General features: G+C 43.0%; 1 protein-coding gene across 1 annotated transcript in view; it reads left to right on the top strand.

The window, feature by feature from the left end:
- LOC123508821 (hemolymph clottable protein-like) overlaps nucleotides 1-14,943 on the top strand; it is a gene marked incomplete in the record, with an annotated part of 154,330 nt that overhangs the window by 58,982 nt on the left and 80,405 nt on the right. The window contains 4 exon segments of the mRNA XM_045262747.1: nucleotides 8,829-8,999; nucleotides 9,239-9,328; nucleotides 9,770-9,844; nucleotides 14,477-14,640. Coding sequence (XP_045118682.1) covers nucleotides 8,829-8,999; nucleotides 9,239-9,328; nucleotides 9,770-9,844; nucleotides 14,477-14,640 — 500 coding nt within the window.

Genomic DNA, 14,943 nt, shown 5'->3' with positions numbered 1-14,943 from the left:
GTTAAAGCTAACATCAGGAAGTGGAGCTGCCTGTTTAGAAAGCAGATCAGCTTTTTCATAACCAGAGATTCCAACGTGGGAAGGAATCCAGTTGATGGTAATTATTCTTCCCTCCGTCTGTATGGCTCTTGCTGTGGTGCTGATGGCTTGCGTAAGGTGTTGATTTTCATTGTCATGCCTGCACAGTGAGGCGATGGCTGTTCTCGAGTCAGTATTGATCAGGACGTCAAGTTTGTGTGAGGTGCGTGCATGATCAACGGCCAGTTTGATGGCGGCTAACTCGGCCTGGGAAGAGGAAGAGAAGTCTGTCACCCGGGCAGCTGAGGTGGTGATGGTGGTGGTGGCGGTGGTGGTGGTGGTGGCGGCGGAGGGGGTGGTGGAGATGGCACGGCGGCAGAGAAGATGGTGGCGGTGGCGATTCTGGCGTGAGCGGCGGTATCACCTGCGTCCCTCACGGAACACATGAACGCTGCACCTGACCTGCCGTCCTGCTCGACAGACCCATCAGTGTAGTACAATACTGTAGTGTCTTGCTGCTTCATGGATACACGCCCGGTAGCTCAGTGGTTAGAGCGCTGGCTTCACAAGCCAGAGGACCAGGGTTCGATTCCCCAGCCCGGTGGAGATATTTGGGTGTGTCTCCTTTCACGTGTAGCCCCTGTTCACCTAGCAGTGAGTAGGTACGGGATGTAAATCGAGGAGTTGTGACCTTGTTGTCCCGGTGTGTGGTGTGTGCCTGGTCTCAGGCCTATCCGAAGATCGGAAATAATGAGCTCTGAGCTCGTTCCGTAGGGTAACGTCTGGCTGTCTCGTCAGAGACTGCAGCAGATCAAACAGTGAAACTGAAGGCCATGTTGCCGCATTTCCGCTGGCAGGCAATCTTGGTTTTTTCGATTCAGTGGTGTGATGATCGTCGTAAATAGTGTTGGTTGCCATGGAGGGCATACCTGAGGTTCTTGAGGGAGTACTGCAGCTCTTATGTCGCCCTAAGTGACCTCGAAGCACTTAGGATGCTTGCTGCCTTTGTGGTATACTTTCCCTGGCCACGCCGCCCCTCGTGGTGGCGTAGCAGAACTTGATGGGCGTAATCACGATGGTCGTCACGAGTATAGGTTCTGATGAAGAAGTTTGCTGTTAGGTGTTCGACTCTATCAACAAGCATCGAAACTTGAGCTTCAGCACGAAGATTATCCGTCTTGGTCCATTTTGTGGTCCCGTATACCGTTCTTAGTGCGTCATTCTGGATGGTCTCTAACGCCGTGGCGTCACTGGCGGTGATGTTGATTAAGACTGGGGCTGCGTAGTCGACGAGTGAACGCACCAAAGTTTTGTAAACACTGAGTATCACATTGCTTGTGGCTGCCATTCCTTTCCATGATAGGGCTTTGATAATTCTATTCCTCACTGTACCTTTGGCCTTCAGATGTACCTCAGCCTGCCAGGTTCTGTTTCTCGCAACAGTAACACCAAGGTGGCAACCCACTCGATGTCGCGACCCTGTATTTGCAGTTTGGTGGGGGGGATGCTGCGGGTCTTGGCCATGGACTATTTTATTCTGCGAGACCGTAAATCCGATTTCCTCGCACTTAGAAGTTTGCAGGTTTAGCGCCTCTTGCATTTTGGTTGCTGTGTTTTTCCCGCTTGTCTGGATAACAATATCATCAGTATAACCGATATGCTGCGTTCCATCGGGATACGGTAATGATGCTAACACATTCATCAATATATTGAATAGACTGGGGCTGAGAACTCCCCCTTGAGGCGTTCCATTTTCAAGTTTCATGTACGTTGATTTCGCACCTTGAAACATCACTCGAGCTTTCCTGTCAGTTAGGTAGTCTTGGATCCAGGATAGAAGCCTTCCCTTCACTCCTAGTTTGATCAGTTCACTCAGTATCACTATTGGTTGAGCTCTGTCAAAGGCTTTTTCAATGTCTATAAATACAGCTGTTTTTGCACTTTCATTTGACACGTAGTTTACTAAGCAGTTTGCTGTGCTTCTGTGCATAACGAAACCGTTCACTGCAACATCGAACTTTCCAATCTTATAAAGAAGGCGGTTAAGAAGGATTCGTTCGAGCATCTTGCACATAGTTGAGGTGAGGCTGATGGTGTGTATTTGTCAGACTCATTTGTTTTGGGTATTGGGACGATATTTGCCACTGTCCATGCTTCAGGGAGCGCTCCTTGCGCCAGTGACATATTGTACAGCTTCAGTAATGGATCTCCCTCAACTTGACACACAGCATTTAGCATGGAATAGGTATTCCGGTTTTCACCTGGCGCAGTGTCTGCGCTACTCTTCCTCGCTGCCAGCAGTTCCTCCCTTGTTATTGCCTGATCTGTATCGTCCTGTTGTCGTGTCGCCCCTGCTATAAGAGCCAGGCGCGCGGAGTCAAAGGGCAGCTCCCCGGGAAGGGGTGGTGGACACCAGCACTGTCTGCAGACACCCGGAAGCGGAGAGAGGCAAAGCAGGAAACTTATAATAAAAAAAAAAAAAAGCCAAGACATGAGGTAAAGCAAATAGATCATTGGCAGAAGTAAGCCGCAAGAGAGAGAGAAAAAAATAAAGTAAGAATTAGCAAGACGGTTTGCCCGTCACCTTTACACTCCCACTTTATTTCCTTTCTCAATATAGCCCTAAACACTTCCCTTCCCACCAACTTTAACTCTTCATAGTTTCACCCATTTTTTCTATCCCCCTTCAACTCAACTCAACTCAAGGGCAGCTTTCTTTTCACGTAGTGTGTCAGGTAAGTTTGCGGTAGCAGATTTTTCTGAATAATCCCGCATTAATATCTCTGCCTTCCCGGCTGGGTCATGGTGGGCGGGCGAGTGTGAGTGTTTTCCTCTGATAAGGTTGATCTTATTCCACACCTTTGTCATGCTTGTGGTGTGGTTTAGTCGTGAGGTGAATTGTAAGTATTTTTCCTTTCGGATCAAAGGCATTTGTATTCTGGCATAAGGCATCCATTCTTGCAGATGAATTTTATCTTCTTCACTTCTGTGTTTGTAGTTTTTTGTTAATAGTCGAGAGATTTTGTTAAACATTTTCACTCTCTTGTCATAGTACCAGATATGTTTCCTTCCATGGTTATACTTCTTTTTCATTGAGCGTGGCATCGAGGCATCGGCTGCATCCTGGATAACTCGACTCAAGTCCTCATAGTAGGTGTTGACGTTGTCAGGTACAATATAGTTCCTGTACCAGGTACTAAGGTGGGCTTGAAATACTGACCAGTTGGCTTCCTTTGTTACTCATCTCTTCCTTACTGCTGTTTCAAGGAATGTTTCCCTACTCACTGTAATGTTGATCGTCTGTGCCCAGTGGTCGCTGAGTAATTCTGGTACGCAATCACTGGTAACGTCAAGGCCTCCAGCATGTAGTGTAAGGACCAGATCAAGTCTTCCATCCGCTATATGTGTGGCTTGAGGCGCGCCATGCAGCTGTAGTTTCTCGAAGTCTTCCAGCTCATGTACTATGTGTTGTCTCCTCTGATTGGTGTTGCCAGTATTCCATGGCTCAAGAGCATGGTGATGAGCGTTAAAGTCTCCAGCGAGGACAGTAAGGCGTCTATGATTGTTTTCAAGTAGAGGGATCAGGTTGAATTGCGACCTTTGCCTGCTGTATATGTTATTGATGTCGAATTTTGTGTTCCTGTTGTCATGTATTGTGACACACTGAATGTTTCGACTTGATAGCTCAGATGAGAAGAATTTTCTGTTAAGGTGGCTGGTATATCTTTTTTAACTAGCGTGATAAGCCCTCGGGATCCTCCTTGTTGGAAAGGTCGTTGAAACATTTGATAATTCCCAAATCTCATATTGGAAGCATCACTGGATAGTGTCTCTTGTAGAATAATAATGTCTATATTATGGGTGTGTATATACTGCAGGAGACTCGACGCCTTACTGTTAACACCATGTATGTTCCACTGCAGAGTACTTACTTCTCCATTACTGTAGGAGTAATAGTTGGTCCCTGGTTGTACTGTGGCCACTGTGTGGTGGAGGTGGCTGCTGCGTTATGTTGGCTGTCGGGTGCGGCGGCTGCTGAGGAGGTTGTTGCGGCGGGCTGGTTGAGAGGGGCGGCGGCGAGCTGAGCGACGCGGGTGGCAGGTGTTTGTTGTTGGCCAGACCCTTGCTTGTTGCACTGTGTTGTGGAGGCAGCGCCTGCTTCGTGTTGGCGGACAGGTGCGGCGGCTGCTGTGGAAGTTGTTGTGGCGGGTTGGTTGAGTGGAGCGGCGGTGAGCTGGGTAATGCGGGTGGCAGGTGTGCGTGGTTGGTCAGGTCGTCGTTGGTGTTGTCTTTCCTGAGCGTGGCCTGACCTATCGCATTCGACGCTTCTCCTCTCGGCAGTGGGTTGCTTGTATGTTGTGCTGGAATCTTCATTTGTTGTGGTGTATCGTCGACATCCATATGCGTGCTGGGTCTGGGAGCTGCCGTAGCCTGAGATGTTATTTTGGTTTGGCTGGCCAGTTTCATGAGTAGCGCTTTCATGCTGCTCATTTCTGCTTTCAATGTTACGTGAAGCGCTGCGACCATGGTTTGCAGATCTTGGTTTGCCTTTTGCATTATATCTTGACTCAGTTTTAGTGTTTTTACTTCCTGACGCAGTGTCTCGACTTCGTCCTGTAAGCTGCTCTGGGTAATTGTAGCCGCTGTGTTAGTAGTTGGTGGATGTAGAGTAGTGATGGGCATTGTAGAGGCTCGCTCGTCTCCCTGGTGCTGGCTGTCGGGGCTGGGTGATGGTGGTCGGTGCTCGTCCCCTGGGATGGTAGGGGAGGCGTCACGTGGCTGGAGGCTTGAGGCGCCTCGTTCGTCAATGCTTGGGTCGGCGTGGCCGCGTGGGCAGGTGTGTCGGAGGCGGGACGGCGTGACCTGAGGTATGGCGATGCTGCTGGTGGGAGGTGGGTCCCGTGGGTAGGGGAGGGTAGTCGCTGAGGGGCGGCGGGGCGGCTGTAGTAGATGGTTGGGGTGGGGTCCATCGAGGAGGAGGCGGAGGGGGATTTAGTAGGTGAGGTATGCAGCTGTGGTAGGCGGTGGATGGGCAATTATTTCTTCCCTTGGGTGTAGTGAGGTCTTGGGTTGCATGGGGCATTTCAAGCTCCAGGCATTGTGTTCCTGGGAGCAGTTCGGACGCCTGTGCACTATTGCCTCCCCGGTTGTTATTTTGTTCTTTCACACACTCATGTCGTGATGTTGAGAGCAGAATCCGCATATCGTTATTCTGTCGCACTCCCACATTTGATGACCCCATTTCTGACAGTTCCTGCAGAAAGCTGGTTTCCCCACATACTTTTCTATCTTGCACGAGCGTATTCCTGGGAGATCTAGGTATGCGGGTACTTCTCCCTCCCACATGGCGATGACTTGTTTCCTTGGGTCCTTAGAGCCGCGTCGAAGGTTTCTCTCTGCCCACACCACTGACGGATGATCTTTGATGTAGTCCATGGCTAGACACATGGGATAATTTTTGGTGAATACTTTTGTCAGTTTGTTGTCTTGCTTGATTTTTGTAAGTTTTATGATTTTGCCGTTGTAGGGATATCCAGGGATATGCCAGATGGGGGACCTAAGGCGGTATTATGCTGATTTTCTCTGGAATGATAACTGTTTCTGTGTCAGACACCTATCTCTTTGTGGTGAACGCATAACGGAGGTGATAGTGTCTGGCATCGAGGCGTACATTCCTCATTCTCTTTCTCAACTTAAACCTTCTAAAACTTGGTTTACCATAGCCTGTTCTCGTGCTATACATGATGGAAAGTTTGCCCACAAAAGGTACTTGAGCCTTCCATCCCCTGAATCTCACGCACTTCATATTTCTGCCCGGAATAATGTCGTCTCTTCTTAAACGTGGCCAAATGTCAAAATCTTTGAAACTCTAACTCCCTTTGGGACTTCTGACATCTGGCCAAAAACATCTCCAATAACTTCACTTTTTCATCTTTCCCTCTTTTACTTCATCCTGATGGCACCACTGCCATCTCTTCTGTCTCTAAAGTTGAACTCTTCTCTCAAACATTTGCTTGTCCCTCCGTCCTCCTCCTTCTGACTATTTCATGTCTTCAATCAAAATTCTTCGTTATGATGTTTTCCCATGCCCTCTCTGTCCTAAAACTTCGGAAGGCTTATGGACCTGATGGGATCCCTCCTATTGTTCTGAAAAGAAACTGTGCTTCCGTGGTTGCACCTTGCACTTTCAACTTTGTCTATCGACTTCTACCTTTCCTTCTTGCTGGAAGTTTGCCTGCATTCAGTTTGTTCCTAAAAAGGGTGAACGTTCTAATCCCTCAAACTACCTTCCTATAACTTTAACCTCTTGCTTCTCAAAAGTTTTAAAATCTATCCTGAATAGGAAAATTCTTAAATATCTGTCACTTCACAATCTTCTATCTGGTCGCCAGTATGGCTTCCGTAGTTCACTCTACTGGTGATTTTCTAGCGTTTCTTAGAGTTTGAAAGATTTTGACATTTTAAGGAGGTTTTGGCAGGTTGAAGGACAGACTTGCCATAATTCCGGGCAGAAATATAAAGTGCATGAGATTCAGGAGATGGAAGGCTCAAGTACTTTTTGTGGGCAACCTCTCTATCATGTATAGCACGGGAACGAGCTGTGTTAAACCAATGTTTAGAAGGTTTAGGTTGAGAAAAAGAATGAGGAATGTATGGCTTCATGCCAGACACTGTCACCTTTGTTTTGTGTTCAGCACAGAGAGATGACACAGAAACAGTAATCATTCCAGGAAAAATTAGCATAATACCTCATCAGGTCCCCCCAGCTAGCAGAGGTAAAACGCCAAAGGCACCTCCACTTTGGGGGATCCTGTGGAGAGATTGGAGAAATAGAACAAGATACAGAAATGAGATTGTGATCGGAGGATCCGAATGGAGAAGATAGGGTGACAGCATTAGCAGAAGGATTAGAGATAAGGAAGAGATCAATAATGTTGGGCGTATCTCCAAGACGGTCAGGAATACAAGTAGGGTATTGCACCAGTTACTCTAGGTCATGGAGGAGAGCAAAGTTGAAGGTCAGTTCACCTGGATGTTCAGTGAAGGGAGAGGAAAGTCAAAGCTGGTGGTGAACTTTGAAATCGCCAAGGGTGGAGATCTCCGCGAAAGGGTAGAGGGACAGAATTTACTACACTTTGGAAGTTAAATAGTCAAAGAATTTACTCTAGTCAGAGGAGTTAGGGGAGAGATAGACAGCACAGATAGATTTAGTTCGAGAGTGACTGTTGAGTCTAGGCCAGTGGTAGAAAACTCGGAAAACTCAAGAGCATGGGCACGAGAGCAAGTTCAGTCATTGCGCACATAGATATAACATCCAACCTTAGAACGAAAATGAGAATAGAAAAAGTAGGAGGGAACAGAGAAGCGGCTACTGTCAGTTGCCTCAGACAGCTGTGTTTCAATGAGGAAAAGAAGATGAGATTTAGTAGAGGAGAGGTGGTGTTCCACAGATTGAAAATTAGATCGAAGACCGAGAATGTTGCAGAAGTTATTGTACAAAATTATTGAGGGAGGTGTCAAGACATTTTGGGTCGCTAATGAGAGGGCAGTCCGACCTGGGGGACATTTTTGATCCCCTCCCCAGAAGGGGACTCCGGGGCTGGGTTTGGAGTTGCCATTATTTAAATTTTGAATTTTAAGTAAAGGGTGTGTGTATGTAGTTTTATGAGAAGTAGGAGAGTTGTTTTTAAAGGGCAGGCTGTGAATGCCCCCTTGAGTTTTGAGACACAATGGGTTCAGCGAGATCACAACTAGCTTTAATGAAAGGTTCACAGCACCCCCTGAACTAGTGCTATTAGACCTCGGTAGAAGTAAATTATCGTTTCGGTAAGTGTCTACTACTATATATCTACCCTATATCTTTCCATTTCATTTCAGAGACGACCAACCTTTCAGGAGATCAACAGATCACGCAGGGACGCCACAGAACGCCTGACTACTGGTCTTACTAAAATTTCTGATTTGGGCAGAGAAAATCTAGTAGTTTTCTATGCTTCAAAAACTCAATTCCTCCATCTATTAATTTGACACAACATTCCAGACAACTATCCCCTCTTCTTGAAAGACACTCAACTGTTTCCCTCTTCCACACTGAATGTCCTCGGTCTGTCCTTTACTCATAATCTTAACTGGAAACTTCACATCTCATCTCTTGCTAAAACAGCTTCTATGAAGTTAGGTGTTCTGAGGCGTCTCCGCCAATTTTTCTCGCTTCTCCAACTGCTAACTCTGTACAAGTGCCTTATCCCTCTCTGTATGGAGTACTCTTCAGAAGGTTGGGGGGGTTCCACTCACAGTTTTATTAGATAGCGTGGAATGAAAAGCTCTTCGTCTCATCAACTCCCCTTCTCTGACTGACTGTCTTCAATCTCTTCCTCACCGCCGAAATGTTGCATCTCTTTTTATCTTTTATAACTATTTTCATACTAACTTTTCTACTGATCTTGCTAACTGCATGCCTCCCCTCCTCCTGCGGCCTCACTGCATAAGGCTTTCTTCTTCTCATCCCTATTTTGTCCAACTCACTACCGCAAGAGTAAACCAGTACTCTCAATCATTCTTACCTTTCTCTGGTAAACTCTTGAACTCTCCACCTCCTTCTGTATTACCGTGTTTCTACGACTTGACTTCTTATAAGAGGGAGATATCAAGACATTTTCTCTCTAATTTTGGCTAATCCTTTATTTATCTTTGAAATAACCAGCACTCGTGGACCTTTTTTTTTAATATTTTGTTGCCCTTGGCTGGCCTTCTCTCCTGCATCAACAGGAAAGAAAAAAAAAACACCAACAATTTCACAATTTTCCCAGATCAACGGCAACAAAGAATCGGTGGAGAGAACACAACGCAGTTCTGAGGGAACCTTTGTTATCAGGGGAGAAGGAGCTGTAGTCCGACTTGAACGGGCCGAAGTTGAGGGCAATATTATGATCTACACTGGGGATTGTGATGATGAATTCATTTGGACTACATCAAAACAGGTACTATAATGTGTGAACATGTGTTAATTTGCCTTCTCCTCTCCCAACACACACTCTCTCTCTCTCTCTCTCTCTCTCTCTCTCTCTCTCTCTCTCTCTCTCTCTCTCTCTCTCTCTCTCTCTCTCTCTCTCTCTCTCTCTCTCTCTCTCTCTCTCTCTCTCTCTCTCTCTCTCTCTCTCTCTCTCTCTTCTGTATAGTTGTGGTTATTTATTCTTTCTATCCTTCATTTATTTTGCAGACACTACAGCTCACATCAGTGCAAGAAGTAGAAGAGACAATCTCAATCTCATACGAGGCAGAAAGAAGAGCGCTAAGCTTCAGTGTTGCGGTATGTTTATATATATATATATATATATATATATATATATATATATATATATATATATATATATATATATATATATATATATATATATATGTGTGTGTGTGTGTGTGTGTGTGTGTGTGTGTTTATGGAAATCCTAGTGTGTGTATATGATAAACTCAGAGTGTATTTACATTTACGGGTAACTGGTAAAGGCGAAGCAGTAGGTTTTATTAATGAGACAGTAAATAGTTGGGGACTAAAATTTGTATTTTTTGTATCAGCTTCACTTTTTTTTTTCCTATTAATAATCTAAATTTTACCAGTACTGTTTTATTCAAACTAATTTTTTTTTTCTGATTTTATCTTTCTTTTCTTATAACATTTGGGCGATTGCCTTTCATCTTATATATTTTTTCCACTATATCTCTGCCGCGGAATAATTCATTCGTCTCTACTGCACAGGATGGACCACGTGATACCATTAAGGAAAAGCTTTTAGGACTCTCCCCAGCTGCTGAGCAAGTCGAAGAAAATATGGTGAGTTGAAAATTTTCAACATTCATCACTTCTTTCTTTACTCTATGTTTAGGATATAATGTTTTTCTTTTTATTTGTTAATCTTAAAGACATAAATAGAACAAAACTACAAGAAGTCAGTATGGTTACACCAAAGACTCCCTCTATGCAACATACATATCTGTCGTCTTTGTCTATCAATTTATCTATTCACTCAGCACTATCAGCTATGCCGAGTCTATTTCAGTCATGCGCCGTGCACTATATTTGAGAACCCATTTCCCTCTGTATCTCTATTCATTTCTTTTTCTAACTTCATCGATATTTAACCAGCTATTTATAGTAAAGGGGTCCTCCCTTAATGCGCAGGAATGGGACCAAGAAAATGTGCGCATACATCGAAAACGCATTAACGGAATAATAGAACCCTATGTTATAAATAAGATTGGAACTGGGACCCACCACGACTGACCCTGAGACCCTCCCATAAGGGGCACCATATCGATCATTCTTGCACTGCGTTCTTTGTGGCATCTTTACATTTCACCATGTTACGCACAGTGGACTCATTAATAGAGTAATATCTGCCTACTTCACGGAGCTTCTCACCAGCCTCAACCTTGGTTATGATGTCTAGTTTCTCTTGAAGCGAAAATATTTTTCGTTTCTAGATAAGCTATACGTGTAACACCCTTCCCTTTGAAAGAAGCCATATTCATAAACCTAGAAAGATCACCAATATCCCATATCATCAACCTGCAAAGGTAAAAGATATCATAATGCTTAGCGAACGTGAAATGTGAAAGCATAACACAGGCAAGATGGAGGTGAAATAACATGGCTGGACCTAAAAGAAGCACGCGTCGAACTGTCTCGTTGGTCCTTTGTTATGTAATATTTAATTTATATGTTTTGACATTCAATTACTATTTTTGTTGTTAAAATATAATTCATTAATTTCTTTTGATCAATAAAATAGTATAATAATGCTTAGCAAACGTGAAATACAAAACCATAACGCGGGCAAGCTAGGACAACGTGGCTAAACTATCACAAACACGGCGTCGAACCGTTTCGTTGTTTTTTTGCTATGTAATGTTTAATCTATATATTTTGACATTTCGTTATTATTTTTGTTGTTAGAATATCATTTCTTAATTTCTTTTAACCTATTTTATTCTTTTTTGGCAGAAAAAAATAATCTTTTAGCAAATTATATTTTGTTCTAAAATGAAAGTTTTTTTTCGCCAAGTGCGCTTAAAGTCGGAAAATTTGCGCATTGTAAGAGTGATGGAAACAAAGTAAGGGTGCGCATAAAGCCGGAAACGCATCGACAGAGTTGTGCACTGAAAGAGAACCTCTGTATTAACCTAATTAACGATTTTATCTTCACCCATTTTTCATTATCCTTATACCACCTCCATTAGCTCCACTCTTCATTGTTATTATGTATCCCTTTTATATTACATCGTTTTTTTTTTTTTATTTATTTCCAGTGGTACTAGTAAGATTACGTGTAAAAAAGTTTCCCTGAAAATGCTGGGGACTTATGAGACATTTCTTTCAGTAGAAAGAGTAAGTCATAGCTTAGTAGAAATACAGAATTAGACAGGGAGTTTTACAGCTTACTGGTTAAAAGAATGAACGACTGAGTGGTAGTTAACCTTTTGCACTAGAGAGTTGAACACAGTAGAAATAAAAGCAGAATGTTTGTGCCACGAGACTAGAGAAAGAGGAGCCTCGTAGCATGCAAATAAAAAAAATAAAAAATCAGGGAGAGATTAGCAAAAGACAGAAAGAAATGTAACTTTCCGGTGATGAGAGAGAGAGAGAGAGAGAGAGAGAGAGAGAGAGAGAGAGAGAGAGAGAGAGAGAGAGAGAGAGAGAGAGAGAGAGAGAGAGAGAGAGAGAGAGAGAGAGAGAGAGAGAGAGAGAGAGAGAGAGAGAGAGAAGCTAATCAGTTAATTACTATGTGGGGTTTTATACCGATTACGTTGTCAAACTCGTTTCTTTGGACTCTTCAGATCACAATCTCATATCTGTATCCTGTCTTATTGCTCCAGTTCTTACTTAGAATACCCACAGCAGAGGTAACTTTAGCTTTTTGCTAATTTAGGGAACCTGATGAGGTGTTATTCTGGTTTTCCCTTGGAATGACTACTGATTCTGCGTCAGAAACCTGTTTCTGTGTGCTGAGTGCATAGCACCGACATGGAGACGTATATTCCTTACTTTTTCTCCTAGCCTAGACTTTCGTAAACTTGATTTAACAGTGTGCTTTCGTACTGTATATGATGGTGAGGTGGCCCACAAAAAATACTTGAATCTTCCATCATCAGAATCTTGTGCATTTTGTATTTTGACCAGGAATCATGTCAAATTTCTAACGAAAACTGAAAAATCTTTCATCAATAGAAAGTGCTACAATTTTTTAAGATCCAACTTAGGTCTTAATTTCTATGACGTGTCCAAATACATCTCCAATAACTATGCTTCTTCACCTTTCCCTTCTTATGTCAACCTGATGGTAGATGCCTTGATCTTTCTTCCCGTCCACTCTTTGAACCAGGGCCGGCCCGACGCATAAGCGAAGTAAGCGGTGGCTTAGGGCCTCGAGGCCACAAGGGGGCCCCCAAGAGTAATAAAAAAATATTTTGTAGCCTATTTGTTATTTTTCGCCCATGTATAAAGTTATTTCTATATAATCAAAGATATGGAGACAATATGGAGTTGTAAAAATGTATTATAAGTAATGTTATGTGGTTCTTTGTACTTAAATCACCCATAGATTGTGCTAAATCACCCTTAAATCCAATCAAGTAGTATTTATATGGGATCATAAATGCTCTTCGGGCGGCTCTTTTTTTTTCCTGGGTATTGCAGATCGGGCACCACCCTCTAATATTCTTCCATGGGACCCAAACAACCAGTGTGCAAAGTTTTTTGTTTTAATCTAGCGTGTCACGTTTTTTTCGCTAAGCCACCGGATTATAAGGCTTCGCTGCACCGGCGCTTCCTGCCAGCAAGCCTCTTAATGTGTAGCCCCTGTTCACCTAGCAGTAAATAGGTATGGGATGTAACTCGAGGGGTTGTGGCCTCGCTTTCCCGGTGTGTGGAGTGTGTTGTGGTCTCAGTCCTACCCGAAAATCGGTCTATGAGCTCTGAGCTCGCTCCGTAATGGGGAAGACTGGCTGGGTGACCAGCAGGCGACCGAGGAGGTGAATTACACGCTACCTGCCCAGGAAAACAACAGCAAACACGTGCAACTGACGGTTCCCGACATGCAGTGTACCCTGCGCATCCTTAACATAGGTTATTAGGCTAACGATGTCACAAAAAAGGACATATCCCTCATGGGCAGAGAAAAGAAAAAGGAAGAAAGATCTTCCATGGCACAAGAAAGGCTTAGTGGACTGGCAGTGATAAGTATCAAGAGCAAAGTTAGCCATCATATTTCTTATTCAAATGTCATAAATGACTGCCTCCAGAAAAGCCAGGAAGCACAGGTTTTGAGAGTGGGTGATCAAAGGATTACATAATCCCGAAATTAAGTCATCACAAGGAGCCCCCCTCCAATGAAGTATTTTGTCCTGCTGCTAGGCAATAAAGGCCATATAGCTGCTAGATGTCATTAGTGGGATTCGAATCGATGCCCCGCAATCTACCACCATCATGGCAGAATGCGGCGCCTTAATCCGCGTGACCACTAAGGACACTAAGAGTGGGTGAAATAAACCATTTGTGTTACTTTGTTTTAGGTACAGTACAGTAACTCTGTTCATTTATATCATTAAATTTTTGTGTGGTATTTATTCATTATTTTATTTTATTCTATATGTCTTTGTACAATTGAATTTATAATTATTTTTGTGAGCTAATAAAGTTGAAATTTGGAAGTGTTATTTGTTTTTATTGATCTTGCATTACAATTTATTGTTCCACATTGCCGTTGCACTTTTTTTTTAAACCAAAAATAATTAAACATGACACAATTACAGTAAGAACATTGTCTACCTGTTTATTTACTTAGGGGGGCCCCAAATACAATTTTGCTTAGGGCCCCATGGAGGCTTGGGCCGGCCCTGCTTTGAACAGTACATAATACCTTTTAAGATCTTTCACAATGATTTTCTCCATGTTCTCGCTGGCCTTAACACTTGGAAGGCTTATAGACCTGTTAAGGTTCCTTCTATTGTTTTCCCAAATTGTGCCTCCATGCCTTGCCTACTCAAAATCTTTTGTCTTTCAACATCTACCTTTTCCTCTTGATGGACGTTTGCCGTCATTCATTTTGTTCTTAAAAAAGGATAACTATTTTCATTCTTCATTTTCTTTTTTTATGCAAGAGGGGAAAGCTGGCTGCTAGACTCTTGAGAGGTAGCAGACAAAAAACGTGCTGGGGGTCAGGGTTAGACACAGCGTGGGGCTTGGTTTATATGATTCAATTTTGATAATTACTTTTTTAATACTTGCAGCTAAGAACAACTTCAAGATATATATTTTTTCTTTTTATCTTTATTTATTCATTTATTTATTTTCAATCTTGCAGGGTAAATGTCTATATTTATTTTTCATTAACATCATCCATCCTCCCACCAAATAACCAATATCGCCAAACTACTATCACTATGATTTATTTCTTATCCCATTCAGGCTGGAATTTTGGAAGATCTTTCAATACTCAGAAGAAATATGCAAGGAGAAGAGGCGCCAGAATTTTTGAAGGTTTTCCAACGATTGGCGGAGCGTATGCTGATCTTATCATGGACTGAGATAGAAGACATTGTCTCAAGAATAGCAACCTCTACCAGAGATAAGTAAATATACTTATTTTATATATTTGTATTTATTTCTCTTTAAAGTTTCCAGGATCATATAACCTATCCTGTTAAGAAGTAATTAACAGTTCTGCTACACAGACATTTTCCAGACTTAACCTTTAGATTTATTATTGTTATTACAAATATTATTGGATCTCTGTTTAGATATAAGGATAGGGTACCTGATCCCTTGAGCTCTAACATAGTATACAGTTTTCGTTGTCTCAGTTGTAAAACCAGGTACATCAGTTCAACAAGCCGTAACTTGAAATTACAAGAACATCTCTTTTAGGACAAGCA

Source organism: Portunus trituberculatus, chromosome 25, assembly GCF_017591435.1.
Source record: "Portunus trituberculatus isolate SZX2019 chromosome 25, ASM1759143v1, whole genome shotgun sequence".
In the NCBI taxonomy this organism is placed as follows: domain Eukaryota; kingdom Metazoa; phylum Arthropoda; class Malacostraca; order Decapoda; family Portunidae; genus Portunus; species Portunus trituberculatus.
The sequence above is the reverse complement of the archived record's forward strand: the minus strand, read 5'-3'. Positions and strand labels throughout refer to the sequence as shown.